Source organism: Indicator indicator, chromosome 19 (assembly GCF_027791375.1).
Source record: "Indicator indicator isolate 239-I01 chromosome 19, UM_Iind_1.1, whole genome shotgun sequence".
In the NCBI taxonomy this organism is placed as follows: domain Eukaryota; kingdom Metazoa; phylum Chordata; class Aves; order Piciformes; family Indicatoridae; genus Indicator; species Indicator indicator.
Genome location: NC_072028.1, coordinates 795,874 through 819,321, shown reverse-complemented (window position 1 = coordinate 819,321; position 23,448 = coordinate 795,874). Strand labels below are relative to the sequence as shown.

Sequence of the window (23,448 nt, the reverse complement as noted above, 5' to 3'; positions counted from 1 at the left end):
TGTGAGGTGGCAGTGGCATGGGGAGGTTTGGGAGAAACCATGTCAAGCTGAATGCCAACCATCCACAGCAGTGCAGGCTGCTGTGGCACGGGGCTGGGCTGGCCAGGACAGCTGACACCACTTGTGCTCCAAGACCAGGATCCTGCTCTCCTGTGTCCTGCTGTGCTTTTGCAGCCACCAACTATCTGTGGTTAGGAACAGATCTGGTCTCCTCTCCACTTAACCTAGCTAGAGTACTGACACCCTAACTGCCAGTAGGTAACCCACAAAATTTGCTAACTAACACTGCTTGGGCAGTAACATCAACAGCACACAGATGCAATGGGAACATAACAAAGAACTTCCCAGAGTGACACTGGATTGATCCTAGATGAGTGTGATGGTTTGAAACTGTCTTTTTAATTTTTTCCTCGCAAAGTTCAAAACAGAAAAGTGAAAGATTGTAAATAAGTCACTATTGGGTGTAAGAAAGCAAAATAACGATTGTTCTAAACACTTCCACTGGATAGATAGAAATGTTTAAGAACTATTACCCAAAACAAAGTGGGCACTCTGCACATTCTGCGTTCGGCAGTGGGGGCAGTTGCTGGGCTGTCTGGCTGCTGTTTCTTCTTCTCTTCTGGCTGAAGATAACACGTACTGACCTTGGCAGCTAAGTTAACAACTTTCTGATTAACTAACTCTGCTTCTCTGTCCAGGGGGGTCTGGGGGGAAGCTCCTGGGAGAGAGAGAGGCCCCTTTGGGAGGGTCCCCTTGGGGGGAAGCAAAGGGAGATCGGTTGTGCTTTTCTGTTGATTGTATATATTTGTGAATGTTGTCAATTTTGTATATTTGTACATATTCATTGCATTTCATTGTAGATTTTAGACTCTGCTTGTAAATACAGCTTTTCATTTGCTTCCAGACTGAGCTAGCCTGGTTATTGTCGGTGGGGGGGGGAATTTCAGCTCACACCGACACACTTTTTATTTTTGGTGCCCAACATGGGGCTCGATTGCTTGTGATTTATTTCTGCTCAGATTAGGAAGCAAAATGAAGCTGTTTTGGATTCTGAGTCATTCTATTTCATCTATTATCAGTGTGATTGTCTACAAATGGGCTTTTGGAATAGCAACTGTAGAAATTGATGGAAGAAAATTGAAGTTGTCCATTAGACCTGAGCTTTCAGATGAATCTGCAGTTGTGGGACAACATGAGATAGAGGATTTAAAGGTGCCGGTTGCTTCTCAAACTGTGCATCACAGACAATACAGAACCAACCGTGACTCTTTGGTGCCCATTCAAAACTTGATTTGTCAGTTGGAGAGTCAGAAGGTCATCAGCAAAACTCATTCACCTTTCAACAGTCCAATCTGGCCAGTGTGAAAGCAGAATGGAGAGTGGCGTCTGACAGTTGATTTCCGTGCCTTGAATGAAGTAACTCCACCCATGAGTGCAGCTGTACCAGACATGATGGAACTCTAATATGAGCTGGAATCCAAGCAGGCCAAATGGTATGCTACCATAGACATTGCTAATGCTTTCTTCTCTATTCCCATAGCAGAGGAATGCAGGCCTCAGTTTGCTTTCACCTGGAGAGGCATTCAGTACACATTCAATCGTTTGCCCCAGGGGTGGATTCACAGTTCAACCATCTGCCATGCAGTGATCCATGATGCTTTGGAGAAAGGTGGAGCTCCAGAACACATTCAGTTCATCGATGACATCATCATCTGGGGTGAGACTGCTGAAGAAGTCTTCGAGAAAGGTAATAAAATCATTGACATTCTCTTGCAAGCTGGTTTGGCTATCAAGCGAGACAAGGTGAAAGGACCTGCCAGAGAAATCCAGTTTCTGGGAGTGCGGTGGCAAGATGGTCGCCGTCACATCCCAATGGATGTGATAAACAGAGTCTCCACCATGGCAAATCCCATCAACAAGAAAGAAACTCTGCGTTTCTTAGGCATAGTGGGATTTTGGAGACTGCACATTCCTGGATACAGTCAGATTGTGAAACCTCTATATGATGTGACTCGAAAGAGAAACAGTTTCCAATGGGGTCCTGAGCAACAAGCAGCCTTTGACCAGATCAAGCGAGAGGTAGTCCAAGCGATGGGTCTGGGACCTGTCCGAACTGGTCCAGACATTAAGAACATTCTGTACACGGCCGCGAGTGACAATGGTCCAACCTGGTGCTTATGGCAAAGAGCTCCAGGGGAGACACGAGGACGTCCTCTTGGTTTCTGGGGTCGTGGCTACAGAGGCTCAGAGGCAAACTACACTCCAACAGAGAAAGAGATTTTAGCTGCTCCTGAAGGAGTGAAAGCTGCTTCTGAAGTGATCGGAATTGAGTCACAACTTCTTCTAGCTCCTAGATTGCCAGTTCTGAATTGGATGTTCAAAGGCAAAGGTTCTTCACCACATCATGCAACAGATGCTACCTGGTCTAAGTGGATGGCTCTGATAACACAGAGAGCTCGAATGGGAAATCTCGAAAGGCCTGGTTTGGTGGAGGTGATCACAAACTGGCCAGAAGGCACAAGCTGTGCTAAACCTCCAGAGGAGAGAGTAACTCGTGCTGAGGAAGCTCCTCCTTACAGTGATCTGTCTGATGATGAAAAGAGATATGCTTTGTTCACAGACGGTTCCTGTCGTCTGGTTGGGAACAAGCGAAGGTGGAAGTCTGCAGTGTGGAGTCCAACGCGCAGAGTTGCAGAAGCCAGAGATGGAGAAGGAGAATCCAGTCAGTTTGCAGAGCTGAGAGCTGTCCAGCTAGCTCTTAACATAGCTGAACGTGAGAGATGGCCAAAGCTTTATCTCTACACCAACTCGTGGATGGTAGCCAATGCCTTGTGGGGTTGGCTGAAAGACTGGAAGAAGACTGGCTGGCAGAGGAAAGGAAAGCCAATCTGGGCTGCAGATCTGTGGCAAGACATTGCTGCTCGCATTGAGAGAATCCCAGTGAAAGTGAGACACATCGATGCTCACATTCCTCAGAGCAAAGCTACTGAGGAACAACACCACAACCATCAGGCAGATCTAGCTGCAAGAGTTTCCCAGGTGGACACAAACTCTGATCCTGATCCTGATCTTGACTGGAAACACCGAGGTGAGCTGTTCTTAGCTTGGTGGGCCCATGACTCGTCAGGACATCAAGGCAGAGATGCAACCTACCGATGGGCTCGTGACAATGAGCAAGAGATGTGAGATGTTCCCAGGTATGCCAGCTCTGGAGGATTATATCTAAACAAAGAACTTCCCTGCCAAGAAGGGCAGCACAGGACCCAGCACAGAGCCCTCAGTGTGAAGGATGATGTGGAAGATCTGTCTTTGTACATCTCAGAAGCAGGTGTGTTTGAGACCACAGCATCTGGCTGCAAGGGGCCAGCAACCATGTTCTGTCAGGGACAACAAAGGGGTCCTAAAACTGGGAGAAGAGCCCTCCCCAGAGCTCGGTCCAGCTTAATGTGGCTGCAGCAAGGAAGAAGCAGAAGTTCTCAAATGCCAGTGCTCAGCTCAAGCACCCAAAGAGAGAAGCGCCGAAAGAAAAGGCAGGGGAATTAAAATCCACAAGCACCTACAGAGGAGCTAGAATCTGAAAATCAGGCTTGGTAGAAGAGCTTGTCTGAGGATGGGTCTGTACAAGAATGAATTCTTGACAAGAAACATTCAGAGAAGACACATGCTTTAGAAGACTCTTGCAAATCACCAGAGTCTGTGGGCTAAGAGGAAAGCGAGGCAGGGATATGCCTGGAGAAGTCTCCTATGTTGTGTAACAGCTAAAGGCATCAGTTCCGGGTCAGCTCATAAAGCCTAGGCTTGCTTTCTTTGGAGGACAGAGCCTAGAGAGAAGGTGGTGGCAGAACCCAGGCAGCCCAGAAGCTGAGCTCAGGGTGTGTGCTGGGCTGGCACTGGCTCAGCCTGCCTTGGGTAGCAGAGCCAGACAGCTCCTTTCTCCTGCAGAGAAAAGGCTGGGAGCAGAGAGGTCCCAAACATGGTCTGCTACAACCTGTCAGGGGCAGGCTCCCTGGGCTCTATGCCCACACACCACTCCCACCCAGATGTCCCCACTTCAATTGTTCCTGCTCACTCCTGTCAGACAACAAAGGTTTCAGAAACACCTTCTGAACATAAGAACTGACTTCAACCCTTCAACAGAGGCTATACAACAAATCCTGATTAACCAGCAGTCCAAGGAAAGCAGATTCACCTTTTACAGCAGAACAACTCACCAGGAGCTCACAGCAATTCTGAGTTACAAGCACTGCTTGGGCTGCAGAGAGGACAGGCTCCTGATGGAACATCTTGTTCTGCTTTCTAACAGAGATTCCCAGTGAGATCAGAATTTCCATGAAGATTGGGAAGCTGGGGCTTGCTGTGGCATACAGGCATTTGGAACTTCTTTCCCACTGAAGTCAATGAGACATATGCCATGGAGTTCAGTGGGACTGAGACCAGAGAACCTGGCAATATCTTTGGGGCTTCCTGACTGCTCATTAGGAGCTTGGACTTTTGGTTTGGGTTTGTTTTTTTAAATGCAAGAATTGTCTCACGACCCTGGATAAATACAATTTGCAACTCACTTTATGGATGTGCTAGAGATTTGGCAGCCTGTACAATCTGTCAGATAAATCCATGTCCAAGTGTCAATGTGTGAAGGGGCTGCTCCAGAGTGGGTGAAAACATGGATGAAGTCTGTAGAAGACATACTCTCAAAGATGAATAATTTCTCTACTTAGCCAGCTACTCCAGAAATAAGATGTTGATGGTCACTAGACTGAGTTCAACATTTGTTTGCCTTTTATTTCTTTTCCCTTTCTACCTGTAACTCACAGCTACCAGAGCTGGGACCTTCAGTGGGAGAACTTGCTGAACATACACTATTGAAATTGAGCCTCACATCCAGGTAAGACAACATCAGCCTCCTTGTACCTCCAAAGCTTGTTAACTCTAATGATGACTTTGAGAATGCATGAAAGGCAGGCTCAAGAAGCTACAGAAAGAGGGGCTAATATTACTTCTGAGATAATTTCCATGACCACCATCATTATGCTGGTGATCATGATTTTTTTGTGTGTGTTTATCATTCTCACCCCCTGGAAGGCAAGCTTGCTTCTATGGTTTTTCATTCAAAGAGCCAACTGGAAAGGTAAGAGCACGGTGAGTGAGTGGTTTAGAAGCCATCTCTGACAGTGGCTCTGTAACCCTCTTTTCCTTTGTCACACCAGTTGGGCACTGCTTGAGTTTTATCCTTTTTAAATGAAAGAATTTATGTAGCCCATAAAATTTACTGGAAAGAGGGCATCTAGCCCAATACAAACAGCATCAAAGACACGGTGAGAGCTTCTGTGAAACCACTCTGGGATCAGTGAGATGCCAGATTTACCCTCTGACTTCACATCACCAGCCATTCATTCTCTCAGGTGAGTAAGACTTCCAGAACCTGGTCCTTTCTCTCCCCGGTTCAGAGCCAGCCTGGTAATTCAGGAGCAGCCAAGCAGTGCCAGCCAAGTGGGCTGAGCAGAGCCAACCCTGACCAAGCACAGTAAATGTGTCACACTGCTGCTGTCAGCGGTAATTTCTGTCATACCAGAGGGGTGACTGGAGAGCAGGTATAGGTAGGAACTGGTCATACTATGCTTGTTCCTGCTGGGCCTGGTCTGGCAAGCTGCTGCGAGCTCTTCCCTCCCACTGAAGTCAACATGAACAGAGATTGTTCAGGACCTAACAGGACTGGGCCTCCTCAGAATACTACAGAAGGGTAAAGATGATTTGATTTATGTTTTTGTCCTGTTTTCCATTAGCAGGTGATGTCTGTGTATGCATAACCTGACTGTATTTACACACATGCTCACAGTCTGTATGTGTCTTTAAACATACATAGCAAGTATATACTACCAGCTAAAAGCCTACTTAGGCTTTTGGAGCACAGAGAAAGAAAGAAGAGAGTGCAGCACAAATGAGCAGGGAGTTTATTCCACAGCTTTATAAATTTTAGTCAGCACTAACTATTTGATGTGGCTGGAGCTAAGATTTAGCAAAGCATTTCAACAGATATTTACCTTTTCTGCTGAAATACAATCTGCAGATTTCCCTGATTTCTTAGCTCGTGAAGCTTTTTCAAGACAGGCTGAAGCCCAGAGTTTAATGTGCTGTCCAAAACAGCCCAGCAAGCTCTGTCTGTGGATGAGCATGGCTGTGCCGCTCCACGCAGCTCTGCACCTTACCTCTGAGCATAAGCTAACTGCTCTGCCATCATTTCCAGGTGTCTTGCTGAGAAAAGCTATCTGCTTCTTCCTGCACCTGAGAGACCTGAGGGTCCTCTCCCAGCCAGACCACTGCAAAGGTAGGCTGTGCCTTACAGGAGCTACACACCAGGGCAGGCAAGCATCATCAGGAGCTCCAAGCATCCCCACTGAAATAACTAGAGGTGCTTTGTCTTAAACAGGAATACAACCAGGGCAGACTGCTCTCAGTCAGTGCAGGGTAACCAACCAACCCTACCATGCAGCACTGCAGAAAAACAAATTAGAAACTCACAAAAAAAAAAATTAAAAGGGGAAAAAGAAAAATCAAGGTCTACCCTTCACCCAGCTTCTTAATATATGTAGCAATATCCCCTACTTGGGGGACTTATAAAGGTTCTTTTGCTAGAAAAATGTGTAATTTACAGGTCTCATGCTGTAAGCTCTCCCTCCAGTGAGAACTGAAGTTTGAGCAGCTGAAAAAGCATTTGAGCTGTATAAGGTAACAGCAATGCAAACACAAGGCAGCACACAGCAAAACACCAGGCAGCATGTGAGCTCTGGCCAGCCACAGCTTTGCACTTCCAGTTTAAACAAAGTACAAAACCTGGAGAAATATGCTGCTGTTAGTTATCAAACAGGGGGAAAAAGAAAGAGGTTAGATGGGTGCTCCGCTCTTTTCCAATAAAATCCGTGAATTTATGGATATTCTCTCAAAGCTCCCACAATTGAAGCTTTTATTAAGTAAGTCTGATATGGGGTATATTTTTAAAATAATGTCAGCAGAGATATTTCAAAATGTGGAAACAGATGTGCTACTCAATTACAGAGAAGCTTCAGCAGTTGTATGTTTTTATACCATGAAGCATTTGTCTGCTTCTGTTATAAATCTCTGCCCACTGAACAGATTTCTGCTCTCTGATGGTAGTACCATCACACAGACACCATTAAGCAGACCCTGTCCAGAAAAACCACACTCTTTTGGCTTGCCTGTACAACATAGCTATTTTAATAATCGTTTCTCTTCCACAGAGAATTTCAGCAGCTCTCTCTCCTTGGAATGAAATCACAGCCATACGCTTTATGACATCAGAGGCGTTTCAAGGTGTCTCCATAAATGTCATTTATTGCTTGGGAAGCTGCCAAATCAATGCAAAAATCCCCAGCTCTTTTAAAGCAAAAGTCTTCAAATGAAACTAGAGCTTCACACCAAAAAAAGGTATCTGTCCTTTATGGCAATACTGGTCATGCAGGCAGCAAAACCTCTGGCAAGAGACCTGATGACCTGCACTCTGGCTTGCTTTTGAGTCCATGGAGCTGGCTGCTGGGACCCTGACAGTACACCCCCACACCTGCTCTTCTGAAAAACAAGCAGCCTGGGTGATAAAGAGCTGAACTGGTTTAGTAATCAAAACCAGGTTATGCCTTAACCTATTGCTCCAATGAATGTGCTTCAACCCTCCACATAGCAGCCCTTCTGTGCTCCCATCTGAGGCCTGATCCTGGCCAGCATCCCCCAGCCCTCATGGTGCCCAGTACCCTGCAGGACTAGGAGCTGGGGAGGCAAGAGACATACACACAAATATTCTCTCATGCCACATCTCCTCCTTATTTGGCTTATCTGCTGGGATAGTACAGGCCAGATACAACAAATCTTGCCATCCATGTCAGCAACCTGTCCAGCACAAGCCAGCTACCTTTGAGCACACAAAGGTTCAACCCTTTCTGCAGCTGCAGGCAGCCCGAGCAGCTTGGCTGGCCACTGCCCAAAGGAAATGACTGCTGACACTGGGGCACACAGCTACTACTGAGGGAAGGCTTTTGGCTGGCTGACAGAAACAGCCATTGCTCCTGGTGTAAAAGAGCAGTGCTGCTTTCTTAAGGAAGGCAAAAAAAGAACTGATTTTTAATTTTTTTTTTTAACTAACAGTAGAAGAAAAGTTGCTTGGTAGAGTTGGAAATAATCTAGGGCAGCACACCAACAGGTGCTTCAGATGTGCGGGCAGAGCGCAGGAGATGCTGAGAGAGAGAATGAGTAGACTCTAAATAATACATAAATTGTACAGACATGCTCTGCAGAACCCCAGCGAAGGTGCTGTGCACATCAGGACCTGAATTATTCACAAGTGATGAACATCTAACAAATCCTGTTCCTCCCTGAAAGACCCCTCACAGGCACACGCAGGCAGCAGCGAGCCCCGGCGCACCGTGGTCCTTACCTGGAGTCTGGGTACTTGGTGAGGGTAGCCAGGCTGCTGGTGTACATGTGCCCTCCTACATCGATGTGCACGGGAGCGTTGGACTTGGTGAGCTGAGCTGGCAGAGGGATTCCTTGGGCGGCCAGAGGAGAAACCGGGGAGCGTGTTAGAGACAGACGGGACATGCTTCTTCCCTCCTGCACAGGGGAGGCAAAAAGAACAGTTCCTCTGAAACGTGTGCCAGTGTCTTACCTTTCTCTCCAGTGTGATCACAGATCTAATCAGATCGGTTTATGCATCTGCCTGATCACATATTCGGCTAACAAATTATTGCCACCACTGTAATTAAGTGTATTTGCATCATTTTCTTCAAAGTACCAGAGGGGAAGAGAAAGATGCTTATTAGCAATAAGGAATCAAGGGGGAAAAAAATTTTTTTTCAAGGTGTCAGCCTCAAGGGGCATAAAACAAACTGCAAAATTCTAATTAAAGGTCGCAGGCTTCTTCTGTGTGAGATGTGAAATATCCCCTGACAAACGAAGAACCAATTTGTGAACTGGGATTCAGGGGCTTTTGCAAGTTTGTCTCAGTAACGAGACACCTCTAAATTGGTGACTTCCTCAGGACCTAGGGCACTCAGTTTATATATGCAGTAAATTTCATCTCTAACTACGATCAGTTTTCTGGTTTATTTTCAATAATTGTGAAACAAATGGGTAATTTTCAGTTAAGCCTTAATACTAGACATAAAGAAGTAACTAGCTTTCAAACTGGAAGCAATTAGCACCTGGAAGCAGTGGAAAGAGGAAGATTTATAAACTGACCCATGCTGTCATGACAAGACACCTCAGAAACCACTGTAGGACCTGGCACCTGAAAATACAAATTCAACAGCCCACCCAACGCCCCAGAAACATCTGAAAAGCAGTGCCAGTGCTGAATTGAGCCCAAAAACCTTCAGCTGATGGACAAAGCAAAACAGCCTGGAATGGACAGGACAAAAGCAAATGCCTCAGTTCTGTGCTGTAAGCAGCAGGCAGCTTATCTTGCAGAAGCTGTGTATCTCGGAGTGGAGCCCGGTGCCATCGGGGCAGCAGCATCCATCTCAGACAGAAAAAACCCTTTCAGGAAAGAAAGTTTGAGAAAACCCCCATTCATTCTCCCCCTTACGGGTAAAGCAACATATGCAAAACATTATCGCCGAAGCCTTTTCTGAATACAATCTAATTTTCCTGGCATTTTGTTCTGCAAGCATGCTACCGAGAGCCCAGGCTCTTCCTTCCATCTGACAAGCACTTTGCAAAGTGAATGCCCATTTCTCCTACACCTCTTGGCCAATGTTTCTTAGAAATCTAAAGCTGGGCTGGGCTCGCCTCCCTCTCAGCACTCTGTGCAGAAGCAGCCTGGCTACGCCACTCAAGGAGCATGCAATTAGCAACAGTCTTTGTACAAAAATTCATCCCGAGCTATACAGAAAGTCTGAAAAATCCTAACGCATCAAAGAGCTTCACAAAGGCATCACAACATTTCCATTTACTGCATTTCATCTTAGCTAGCTCCTAAGAATTTCCTGTCTACAGGACAGCACAATACATCACCCCATTATGAATCCACATCCTTCTCCCTCCGCAGGCTGGACAGACATCTGCACTGAGCACGGAGAAGACACCAGCTCTGTCCTAGGACTTCTGTGTCAGCCGACACGAAATTGAGCATTAACATTTTCACTACAGCACCACCTTCAAGGAAAGGGACTGAATCCTTTCATGACTGAAGAGGCTGCTTTCTTGTTTCCCACAAGAGCCTGTTGTGGGCAATCTTCAGTAAACATGTCACACAGCATAAAAAAAAAGAACTAACTTCTAAAAACAACTTAGCATGTAAGTACCTACAGGATTTCAGTTAAGGTGTTTACTAATCTGTGGGTGCCTCATCTGCCTGCCAGCACCGACAAAGGTGGGGTTTTTCTTACCAAGGAGCACTGTAAACTCATGTTCATGCTCCACTCCTCACTTCAATGCAAGGGTCAGAAGATCCAGGCTGAATGTCAACGCTGTCTTTGTTCAGATCCTAACTATTATCACAAATGATTAAGGTACAGACCTGGCATGGTATAGAGCTGCCTTAGAAATCAGTCTCACGCAGTTCCACTAAACAGGGCTAATTAGGGCTCATCTGCACCCCTTGTTACAATTTCCAAATGAAATTAAAGGGCTCCCAGTCCTCTGCCAACACATCTTACATTTAACCGTTTGTCTTGAAATACAGACTTCGGTTTTAAAATATGCACAGATAGCTAAAGATCAAGTGATCCAAACCTATTTGTGCATATTTAAGCACTGCTGCTGTCTTAGGCTTGTGTTTAATGTTAGTATACCAGTAAATTCCTTGATCTGTAGAGAGTCTGAGATTCTCAGAGAGGCCATACTCACACAGTAGATATTTAATTTATACTATTCACTGGAGGGACCTTTGAACAATCCTCTGCTTTTGGCATCTCTCAGCTAGAGTATATGTTCAAAAAAAACTTAATTACAGAAAATCATTGAAAAGCTAAAATATTTCTCAAACTTTTATGCCTTTTCATACTTATTGAGGGTGCCACTGGCTTTTAGGGGGAGGGGAGGAGGCAGTGAATTAAAACAGGCTTTCCCCCCCCCCCGTTGGAGAGGATTTGTACAAAAAATGTGAATCCTGTGTTTTTATTCAAGTTGTGGAATTCAATCTCTTTCGTAGGAGCAGATTACCAAGAGGCGTAATTGCTAAACACTACATAAAGGGCACTGAAAACACTCCTGTTCCTTAAAATAAATAAATTCCCCCCTGTTTCTTAAGGTACCATAACCCCATTTCTAATGACTCCTTCCTCTTCTTAATGTAAAATGCAGCTAAAATTCATCACACTGAGTAATGTACTTATTTTATGCACAAAGGAAAACCCTAAATGTATTTATCCAGTGTGAGTCTTTATGCACATATTTTCTAATACCGATGTGAAAATTAAAACCTGAAGGGTAAATATCGCAGAAACACTAACAAACTTCATTTATTAAACCATGTAAAATAATCCTTGCTCTTTAGTCGCCTTCAACAGGATACAGCATCCCAACTAGTGGCACAGGCAATAACCCTGCTCTAATAAGTAACACAGAAACCTGCTGAAGGCAAAATCAATAGAGCCTGATTCTCAAATTATGTGAATATTTAGGTTTTCAAACATTGCACACCAAGATCTTTCAGAGCCAGCTTATCTTTTTCTGCCTTTCTAAGCTAACTGCATAAGTACTGCTTGTAAAAACTATTTGCCCATGCAAAGTGAAATAATCACAATGCCATGCTCATTTACACACAAAATGATTTTGTGTCCCATTGTGCTCACAGTTGTTCAGCTCTCTAGGGGTGATTAAACTAGCTATGCTGCTACAGCTTGAGATGATTTCACTGAATCGTTTCTCCATGAAGTTGCTTCTTTGCTAAGCTGTTATTTTAACCATAAAAGGTAAACAGAAGGCAGTTGTAAGAGCTCCATTCAGCTCCGTGCCCAAGGCTATAACCCTAGGGCAGAGAATGCTGAAAGACTGCAGAATTTTCCAGGGTGTTGCCTTTCTTGCTCTAAAGCCTTCAGGAATACTGTTCATTTAATACACACTCTAGATGATACATTTCAGATCCTACTAAAAGAAAGACTTCAAAAGTGTTAAGAACTTTTGGGCGGATGAAGCTTTCCCACCTCTGCACATAGCTGGGGGCCATGGTAACCAATACTGCTGTTGATGTTGGGAAAATACAGCAGAAATCAACTGAGCAGAGCAGAGCAGACAGATAGGGACAAGGGAGGTGAAAGGTTGCAGCAAAGGAACAGGCAGCAGTCTGCAAGGGATAACGAGAAAAACGGAAAAAAGAATGGAAAAGGAGGCGGCTCTGAAGGAGGGACAAAGTTAAATCAAGGAGCAGGCACTTAAAAGACTACAGATGGGAAGCAAGGCTAATTAAGGATGTAAACGCGCTTTGTTTCTAAAGTTTATTGTTGCCAGGATAAAAATTAATTGAAACTAATGCTGTTATTCACTCGTGCAGTTTAATTCCTTCATGCACATTTCAGATGTGGAATGGGAACGCCAGGTTTAAGGACATGCCGAGGCGCAGCCTGCTCTCCGGGGACCGCGGCCCGGCCGGGAGGGTCCCGCCAGCAGCTGGAGCCGGCCCCGGCCGTGCCCGAGCAGCCCCCGCGGCTGCTCCCGGGCCTGGATTCTCGGGGCAGCTTGTTCGCTCTCCCCTGAGACCTTTAGCTCTTTGCCAGCAACCCCCCGGGAGCATCAGGGGGAAAGTCACCCCATGCAGCCCCTCGAGGCAGTCACCGGCTGCAGGAGTTATCCCGGCGCTCGCTGGCAGCGCCTGCATCTGCCCAGATGGGCACAGCCACGGGCTTGGCAATTACCTTTGTCTCTCTAAGCAGGGAGGGCGACCGCTCGGGTCTGCCTCCAGAGCCACTCCGAGACAACTGCTTACGCCCTGTACCCAGCCTGCAGACAAAGCAGGGGAGGGGGGTAACGCAAACCTTGGGCTCGGGGGCTCCTAAATTCAAAGTCCATCAACACTTGCAGACACCTCCGCGCTGCTTTACTGAGCACCGGGCCGAGTGACAGAGGAGATTGTGCCCAAAACTTTTACAGGGGAGGGGGGAGCTCCCTCTGGAGCTCTGGTTACCGAAAAGGAAGGGGGGCGGGGGTGGGAAAAATGGCTTTTCTTCTTCCTTCCCCCCTCAACCTCCCCGCGCGACCCGCCTGTCTCTGGCAGTCTCCAGTCTATTTAGTGCGAGTTTCACGTCACCCAAAAGCCTTTCCCCGCTGATGGTCAGGGAAATCACCAGCAAGCAACGCACCCGGTCACTCAACTTCTGCCTTTTTCTTCTAAGCACACCGAATGCCCAAAGCTGAAATTCAACCGGAAAAAAAAAAAAAAAAAAGGCACAACATGGCGTCCTTTACTTATTTCCACATAACAAGAAAGGAGATGTCTTAGATGAATGCAAACAGGAAAAAAAACGCAAGCCAAGCCAAGCCCGACTCCCGCTCCTGTGCATGCTCCGGCAGCCAATGGTGACGAGCAGCAGCCAGGCGATGCATTAATTGTGCCGGAGTGTGCCACATCGCATGCGGCACCCGAATGCAAACTATAGCCGCGAGTGGTTTGAAGTCTACCCCAGCCCGAGCCTTCTACTCTCACTGGCGCCAGAGTTTCATTCACAGCCCGCCCGTCTCTTCCGTACGCGTCCCCATTGTCGCCCGCCTTTCCTTTGTGCCGAGCCGCCCCGCCGCCAGCCCCCAGCCCCGGCCGCGCACCCCCGCGCCGCGGCTCCCCGCCCGCTCGCCCGAGCCCCGCGGCTCCGCGCGTACCATGCGAGAGCGCGGGGCGAACCGCACTGCCTCCGCCGCGCTGGGGCTGCGCCGTCTTCAGAGCCGAGGCCGGGCCGGCTGCGGGAGCGCGGGCAGCCCGGGCCGCGGGGCTCCGCCGGCGCTGCCCATGCTGGAGCGGAGCAAAACAAAACATGCACACGGGGAGCGGGGCGGCCGCCAGCGGGTCCTGTCGCTTTAAACAGCACCCGTCCGCCACCTCTCCCCGCAGCCGGAGCTGGAGCCGAGCGAGTTTGAGCGAGAGGCACTTTCCAAAAAAAAAAAAAAAAAAAAAAAGCTTTAAAAAAAAAAAAAAAAAAAAAGGCGGAGGCGCGAGCGCGCCGCGCGATACGATGCTGCTCGGCTCGGCTCGGCACGGCTCGGCTGGGATCGGCTCGGCTCGGCTCGGCGCGCACTGCGCGCTCCGGCGCCAGAAGCCGCGTTGGCCGCCGCGTTCCTTACCTTGAGCACAGAAGCGATCTGTGAGCCCCCCTCTGGCTCCGGGCGCTGCTGGGGCTGTGTGCGGAGGGGCTCAGCTTTGGGCTTTTATGACTATCTTTGCTCCGCAGATCCTGCTGTGATTATTGTTATTATTTTTAAAGCTTCTCTGTCTTCTCTCCCCCTCTCTGATTTTGCTGCCTTTTTTATTTATTTATTTATTTTGTGTGTATGCATGTGTGTGAGGGGGAAAAAAAAGCCTTTAAATGAAACTGCCGAGGCTGTTATGAGAAGAAAGGCAATAATCCCGTCTCTAAATAACAGAGGGAAGGGAGAAGAGGAGGAAAAAAAGCGAATTCTTGCTCAGGGCTTTGCAAACGCCTGCAGGGCAGAGGATTAGGCTACAATTAGCTCAGCCCTTTGCTCTCGCCCTAGCTAATTTTGCGATGAAAATTGGGTATTTTTCCCTCCTTTTGGAGAAAGGCTCCAGATTTATTCCCCCCACCCCACACCCGGAATAAAATAAAATACAATCTCTGAAAATGAAATAGGGCTGAGGAGGCAGCCGGCGCCCCAGCCCGCGCCCCCGGCGCCGCCGCCCGCAGAGCCCCGCTCCGCCAGGCGCGGAGCGGTCGGGGCGGGAGCCCCGCGGAGCTCGACGCGGCGCGGCCCGGCCCGGCCCTGCCGGGGGATAACGGTTCGGTGTTGGGGAGGATCAGGCCACTGTCACGTCCTTCAACAGACTTACTGAAAAGAAGGAGGAAAAGGGGGGCTGGGGGGAGAAGGGGGAAAAAAAGCTGATTTTAATCATTGTCATTTGGTCTGATGTAATATTTCCCCAGGCATTTTCAACTAGGCATAAATTTTCAGCTCCCAAATAAGTAACACAGGGCACGTTTCTCACATCTCTTGACTCCTCTGTTACAATTAGGGTAGCACCCACTCTGCACTTGTTGATAAACTAGATCAAGTTCAAAAATAAATAATAAAAAATAGACCCGAACAGCACCACATCCCCCCCATTCCCGCTTCCCCTTCCCCCTTAGCACCCAGTGCCGCGGGGGCGCGGACAGGGGGGGTCTCCCAGGCGGATGGTAGTGGGGGGCTAGGGGGGCTGCAATTTTTCCCATCCATCCATCCCTCCTGCCTCCCCCTCCCTTTCACCCTTTGCTAATGTCTCGCATTGTAAACGCCAAATTTCCTGTAGGCCATTAAAACCAAATGACGTCTATCGACATGCATTGTGCTATTGCGGAGCGCCCTGGCAGCCCGCCCCCGGCCAAAAGCGCCATTTCAATTAGCGAGCGCGGCGCGATGGCGCGGGGCTCCGCGGGCGGCTCCGCGGGCGCGCACTGCGCCGGGGGAGGCGGGGCAGCAGGGACACCCCCCACCCCCGCATACAAAAAAAAAGGGAGGGAAAAAGAAAAGAAAAAAAAAAAGGCAAACCCCTCCCTCAACTTTCAGCCAAAGATGCGCAGGGTTTCTCGGTGCCTGCGCTTTTAAAAAACCCCGCGAGGGGCTTGGTCCCCCGCGGAAATTCGGCGGAGGGTGTGCGGTCGCAGCCGGCTGGCGGCCCCATGATAAAGCTCCGACGCTTGTCCGTCCGCACTCGGGGAGGGGGGGGGCTCTCGTCGCCCACCGCGGCCGCGCAGGGGCTGGCGGCCGCGGGCACTGGCCGGGCTGCAGCGCCTACTAGCGCCGGGCGCGGCCGCGCAGGGCGGTTATGCAACGAGCACAGCTGCCGGAAAGGTCAGGCCGCCGGCGCGCAGCGGGGACTCGCTCCGCGCCCGCGCTACCCTCCGCGCCGCGGGTTCGGGGACCGAAGCTACCCGGCAGGAATCGGGGAGGGTGGCAGGTGGGACCCGCTGACATCGCAGGCTCTCGGAAAGTTCTTTTTCCGCGGCAGGAATAAACAGAAACTTTTCTCCTAAGGGTAGCTTTCTTTCCCCCCCCCCCGCTTTTTTTTTTTCCTAGAGTACAAACTACAGGAGAAGAGGGAAATTTTCTCATTAAAGTTACATCCCTGCAGTTAGTTCAATTACTTGATATATGCAGAAGATGTTGTAAATTTAAAGATTTAAATAGCTTACAAAGATGCCGGAGGCTCCATCAGTTAATTTCCTTAATTTATGGATTTTTAGCTGAGCTTCTGAAATGAAAAGGAGAATGAGAACTAGGTCAGCAGAGAGATTTGCATCCAGAACAGACTAAAATTTGTTTTCCCTGACCATCCCACCAGCCCAGGTGCGACGCTGCTTGGGGGTCACCATCCCACCTCTGACCTCAGGGTTGGGACTTTCAGTTTGCCTCTGAGAGTGCAGCACTGAGGAGTGGATTTTGTGCTAAAATCACTTCTGAACACAAGTGTGTCCCCAGCCACCTGCTTCACCTGCTCACCGGACATGGCTGCAGCCTAAGTAGTCTCGTTTCCCTGGCACTCTGCCCAACAAGTGGATGCAGAGAGGACAAGCTCCACTGAGGCTGGGTGACCTGTCAGGCAGCCCGAGTGGCATGCAGGTTTTCTGTAGGGGTGCAGGAGGACTTTTTGGGATGACTTGGCATCATCCTTTTCCCTTCCTCTGTTAATTACTAACTGCTAAGAGAAAAATAAATACGGGAATCTCAATCAGCAATCCAAGCAGGGTAAAATCAGGATGCTTCTGCAGTGACGCACAGTTAAAAGAGCAGAAGATCTCACAGTACTGCCCTGAACACAAAGTATAGATGGGTTTTGACTCATCCCAGCACATCAGCACCAGGTACCACTTAGCTGTGCTGCAGGGAAATGGGATACATGGCTAACACAGGCTGGGTTGGTGTGTTTGCAGATGGAAGCACAGGCAGGGTAGCACCTGGGATGAGGAAGGCATGCGCCTGGTCCCCAACTCGTGCAGGACCATCTCTGAGAAAAGGACAATGCACTTGAGAGCTTTGAGTTTGGGCTTGCCTGTGCTGGTGCTGAGGGTAGCAAAGGTAAGTGTGACAGCTCTGCAAGCACTCGTGCCGTCCTTTCTTCTCGCTCAAGTGTGTGAATGCCTTTCTGTTGTTGTGTTTCAGTATGTATGAATATATACATATGAATTAATACTTAAAAGATTGATACAAACTAAACAGTTTGAGGAAGCAACGTTGCAATATGATTAGTATTGGTGTTGGTGATTTAACATTTCTTTTCCCACTAGATGAAGTTTCTAAGATTTGCAAGGTACGTGTCAAGGACGGGTATATAAATGGATTTTTATTTATTCACAACTCCAAGACTAATTGCTTCTCTTTGCCTGAAGGCCAAGAGATTGGTTTTAATATGACACTTCAAAAGTATTCATAGAACTACAGAGATACTAAGTGTCATTGTTTAAGAGAGAAATCTCGCTATGCTACTTGTGACCCTGAAAATAAAATCTTCCACTGCATTTTGAATCCTAATGTTGTTTTTCAGAGTTTCACTTAATGCTGAGCTATTAAGAAGTGTACAAAGGAAAATAATAAATGGGACGTGGTGAACAAAAGAGAAGAAATGCTGTCAGAACTGACTAGAACTTATTTTCTCAACAACTATTATCCTCCCTGTAAAGCAATACAAAATTTATAGCAGGAGATTCCTAAGCTCAGTTTCAGGATATTAAAAGTGCTAAGTTACAAGTTATCAGAGGTGGTTTAAATGTTCTTGGCCAAATGCCCAGCACATGTTTATTAAGATACTAAACACTTCAAAATAAATACTTTGTATTTTTTTCCTTACCAGAAGTTCTTTGTATTCTGTGCAGATGCTTAAAAATTAACCTTTCTATAACTTCTTTGTTTTTTAAACCTAAATTATTCTATAGTTCAATTCCAATTTTTTTCAATAATCAGGTAAAAAAATTATTGACATTCTTAAGACAGTATGAAAGAGAAGCCCATAAGGAACCCCAGCTCATTTTTCTCCTTTTCACGTTTTGTGGTGTTTTCCAAAAATAACAAATGGTGCCTATTTTACAGGACAGAAAATGCCTAGATAATTGTGGAAAGATGCAAACTGGAAGCAATGTAAATTCCCTATCAAAGAGATGTTCCAAACATACTTTGAAATTATCAGATTTGAAATTTTTTGTCTGTGTGAAAGAAAGCAAAACAGCATTGGCCTGGTCTACGCTGTGCTGTGTGAATGGGAGTAACAGCAACTTGCAGTCAGAATTGTTGTTGGGGGCCCTCTATGAATTTATGTCAGTAGGCCTCATCCTGTCTTCATCCTTACTCTTCCCCTCATCTTATGTGTGTGTCTTATCTCTGGGTTTGAGCCTGATTTCAGGGCTTCTTATGTTACATATCTTAACCTGAGTCTTGATCTTGGCTTCCTGGCAATGACATCAATATTCCCACTGGGTGCAAACAGTGCAGGAGGAAATGTGTGACTCCCCTCTCTGAAACACACCATGCTCTACTGGACATCTGAAGGTAAGACAGTAAATAAGAGAGAAAAGGGATCACTTCATAAAATGTTTAAAGTGGGTAAATGAGAAGTAAGGGTTTGTTACTTTAAACCAAAAGAATCAATGTCCATTGTGCTGGTTTGGGGCCAGACAGATCGTCTCTTGGCCTGGAAGGGACAAAAGAATGAGACTCACACAAACGGATTGGAGAGTGATGGAAAGTTTAAATGGAAAAGCGATTGGTGAAGCTGCAGAAAACTACAAACTACACAGCATAGTGAGACTGCCCCCCCCACTCCATTCTCCTCCTGGCATTAGGCCTAGTCAGGCCTAAGAGGCCTTGAGGATACTCCCCCGGCATTACCCGATAAGAGAGGACATCTCCCGCGGGGGCAGAGAGGGAAGAAAGAGGAAGAGGATGGCTCTGCAGATGGCTTTATAGGGCGCAGGACTTATGGGTAGAAATACGCCACTTCCTGTGTCCACCCCTAGTGGGTGGGCACCCAGGACACCAGAGGTATATCTCATGCGGCAGTGGCAAGGGGCACCCAGCCTAAACTGCCACATGCCACCCCTTATTTCATACCCATAATTCCTGCACCCAAAACATATCATCAAATCAGAAACAACTTTCAGATGACATGTCTGGCAAAGTCCAAGTCTCCATCTGGGCGTCCTTCAAAGAGTCTCTCCCTCGGGCTCAGGTAACAGTTCAGTCCAGCTCTTCTCCCTCATATTGTGGAACCTCCCAGTGACGGAGAGTTCATTCTGCTGCACGGTGAACTCTTCATGGATCCGATGGACATCCTGGCCACCTGGAAACAACCTCATAACTTCTCAATCAAACATTTCTCCATCCACTCAAGCGGCATGTTTCCACCCCTCGGGGCAATCGAGTCTGAGCAATCAGGGTCCTCAACTCGACTCCTTCCACTCCTTGCAGGCAACAGCACGCTGAGACTTTCCAAAGCTGCACGGACCTTTCCCAAGCCCAGTGCTGACCGCTTCCAGCCGCGGCCCGAGGCTAATACGGATGCACACCATGCACAGGCACACCGCTCCCCCTGAGTGTACGCATGCCAAGGCATGGAGGCATCCGGCTACACAGCCCTCCCCCGGAGAGGGAGTGGCTGCACCGCAACCCGCCGAGAAGAGAGGCGGAGCCAGGTGCTAGGCGCCATTTTCGGAGCGCGTCTGAAAAAATCAGGGGAGAGATAACAGCGAGAGATGCCGTCACCTCTGCAGCTGCGGTACAGATCAAAACTGCCACCACGCCTCAGGCCACAAGAGCGGCTTCTCCAGCCAAAGCTACACTCACTCCCTGGGCCCTCGGAAGCAGCTTTTGAACTGGAGCCACCGCTTGCCTTCTTGATTACGGGAGCCATCGCTCACCGCCCCGCTGCGGCTAGCCCCCACCACCGCGGGACAAGCCGACCCTGGTCTGCTTCCGACTGTCCCTCCCCCTTCCTCGGCTCCGTGCCACTCTGCTTGCCGCTGGCGCCGCGGGGAACAGAAGGGAAAGGGACAGGCACCGCATTCTTAAGCTTTCCCCAGTGCCTGTAGCTGTAGAGTCACCGCTGCCGCCTTAGAACAGCAGACGGGATTCTACACCACGGCTACACACCAGGGTGTCCCCCCGGAACCCATAAAACGCCCATGCCCCAGCACAAAGCCTTGAGCCCAGCCACCAAAACCAACAACGCCCAGATATCCATTTTAACTTTTCCATCTCTGCACTTCTCCAACCCAATTTGCAGAGCTCCACAGAAACCATCCTCTGCTACCAAAAATCTGTGCTGGTTTGGGGCCAGACAGATCGTCTCTTGCCCCGGAAGGGACAAAAGAATGAGACTCACACAAACGGATTGGAGAGTGATGGAAAGTTTAAATGGAAAAGCGATTGGTGAAGCTACAGAAAACTACAAACTACACAGCATAGTGGCAGAGAACATCCCAAAGCGTACAGAGCCTGTTACATAATTCCCAAAGCTTCCCAATCCTTCCCTTCTTCCCACCTGAGGGTAAACCCAAACCCCTCAGGGCTCTTTCTTCCCCCTCCTGCTGCTAGGCAAGTCTCAGGCTGGCCGGGTCTGAGACTGCCCCCCCCTCCATTCTCCTCCTGGCATTAGGCCTAGTCAGGCCTAAGAGGCCTTGAGGATACTCCCCCGGCATTACCCGATAAGAGAGGACATCTCCCGCGGGGGCAGAGAGGGAAGAAAGAGGAAGAGGATGACTCTGCAGATGGCTTTATAGGGCGCAGGACTTATGGGTAGAAATACGCCACTTCCTGTGTCCACCCCTAGTGGGTGGGCACCCAGGACACCAGAGGTGTATCTCATGCGGCAGTGGCAGGGGGCACCCAGCCTAAACTGCCACATCCATATGTAGATTTCAGGTTTAGTGGCCATGGTGGTCTTGGGTTGAAGGTTGGACTCGATGATCTTAAAGGTCTCTTCCAAGCAAAACAATTCTCTGAGGCTATGATTCCATGATTAATACTCTTCTCAGTCACAATTAAGACACCAGCGTATTGGTGACATTTATTTGGGGAGAGAAGATTTGAGAAAGGAATTGATGCTTCAAAATGTAGTTGTTGACCACCAGTGCACCTACAGCCAGGAAAGCCTCTATGACTTTGTTGCCACCAGTGAGGTTTCATGGCTGTGGCTGTGCCTAGCCCTGTCTCCCAGACCACAGAGCCACCACGGATGCCATCCAGAGGGACCTGGACAGGCTGGAGAGGTGGGCACAAGCCAACCTCATGAGGTTCAACAAGACCAAGTGCAAGGTCCTGCAGCTGGGTCGAGGCAATCCCAAGCACAAATACAGGCTGGGCAGTGACTGGCTAGAAAGCAGCCCTGAGAAGAGGGACTTGGGGGTGCTAGTGGATGAGAAGCTCAACATGAACTGTTAGTGTGCACTTGCAGCCCAGAAAGCCAACCAGATCCTCGGCTGCATCAAGAGAAGTGTGGCCAGCAGGTCAAGGGAGGTGATTCTGCCCCTCTACTCAGCTCTGCTGAGACCCCACCTGGAGTACTGCATCCAGTTCTGGAGCCCCTATTACAAGAGGGATATGGACATGCTGGAAGGTGTCCAGAGAAGGGCCACCAGGATGATCAGAGGGCTGGAGCTGCTCTCCTATGAGGACAGACTGAAAGAGTTGGGGATGTTCAGTCTGGAGAAGAGAAGGCTCCGAGGTGACCTTCTTGTGGCCTTTACCAGTATCTGAAGGGGGCCTACAAGAAAGCTGGGGAGGGACTCTTTAGGATATCAGGTAGTGATAGGACTAGGGGGAATGGAATAAAGCTGGAAGTGGGGAGATTCAGGCTGGACGTGAGGAAGAAATTCTTCAGCATGAGAGTGGTGAGAGCCTGGAATGGGTTGTCCAGGGAGGTGGTTGAGGCCCCATCCCTGGAGGTGTTTAAGGCCAGGCTGGATGAGGCTCTGGCCAGCCTGATGTAGTGTGAGGTGTCCCTGCCCATGGCAGGGGGGTTGGAACTAGATGATCCTTGTGGTCCCTTCCAGCCCTGACTGATTCTATGATTCTAAGAAGCACACCTGACTGCAGAGAGGAGGTGGCTGTGGATACTGTGACTAGCACCATGGCTTCTGCCACCGAACATCAGACAGAAGCAGAAGGTGTGGAAGCTGATGTTACAAACGTGGCGAGCTGCCAGAAAGGCCTGAAAATACCCAGCACCTTGAAATCCCAACACCCACTACCATCAGCTGACATTTAAGGAATAATATGAAAAGGAAGAACTAAGCACATCTCCCAGCCAAAGCAATTTTCCAAGGCAGTTGCAGTGCCAATCATTGTGGAACAGGAACTTGACCCAGGGTTTGCTAATTAAGTCAAAGAATTGTTTGTCATTTGTAGGCAGATAAGGGGTTCCCTGGGAGCAGTAAGCATGACTCCACAAAGAACAAAATCTGGTCATTAGGAAATCACCAAGCCTGGTCACTTTTTTCCCTTGAATGCGTTTCTATTCTTTTGAAGAAACAGCCTGCTGCTGAGTGAGTTTACAAACCATTACTTTATTGACTAAATACAGATGGACTGGTTTTCAAACTATCCATTATCCAGTGCCTAACTCATGACAGCAGCATGATACAAAGAAATCATCTGCACTGGAGTGCCAAGATGGAGGAGTTTCTCAGGAAATACGTTCTAGGAAAGGTCTGCCTGTCTCAGAATTCCGCTCCCAACTGTTGTAAGCCAGAAATAGGCTCCTGACTGAAATTTCCTTAGCCAAGCTGTCCCACCTTAGTGCTCAGCATGGCGGTTCCTGGCTCTGTGCACTGCCATTTGGCCATGTGCTCTCACTCCTCATCCTCAGCTGTTGCAACACTGAGGAGTACTTTTAGCCTAAGTATAACGTTTGACATTAGTTTGTAGTGACTTACTAAATAAAGCTGATCCATACTGTATGTGTCACAGAGTGCAAAAACATTTTTATGTCTGAGTGTAATCCATTCATTGCTTTATTAGAGACACAAAGTACTCTGAAGAATGTCACAAATCCACATGGTGGCCCTGAGAGCTTGATTTTTGCATGTGGATTGCTGACTTAGCTGAACGATGTATAAAATCCTGTGTAGCCAGGCAGCTCCCCAGTGAATACACTTCTGAGGGAGGTTATATGCATTGCTTCTGCCAGCAAAGGTCTGGAATATGTTAAACTGCAGAAATATCACTTAGCACAATACCGAGAATGAAGAAAAGAGCCATAATGGCCTTTTTATATCAAATAATTCGCTGTTTCTAGCATCTTTGGGCACA

At 48.2% G+C, this 23,448-nt stretch overlaps 1 protein-coding gene across 1 annotated transcript in view; it reads right to left on the bottom strand.

Annotated features, from left to right (window-relative positions):
• Positions 1 to 10,038, bottom strand: part of KCTD15 (potassium channel tetramerization domain containing 15) — a 38,622-nt gene extending 28,584 nt beyond the window's left edge. Inside the window, exons 1-2 of the mRNA XM_054389796.1 lie at positions 10,021 to 10,038; positions 8,444 to 8,619 (exon numbers count right to left, since the gene is read on the bottom strand). Of these exons, the coding sequence (XP_054245771.1) occupies positions 8,444 to 8,619; positions 10,021 to 10,038 (194 nt within the window). The remainder of the gene's footprint in view (positions 1 to 8,443; positions 8,620 to 10,020) is intronic.
• Between the last annotated feature and the right edge of the window lie 13,410 nt (positions 10,039 to 23,448).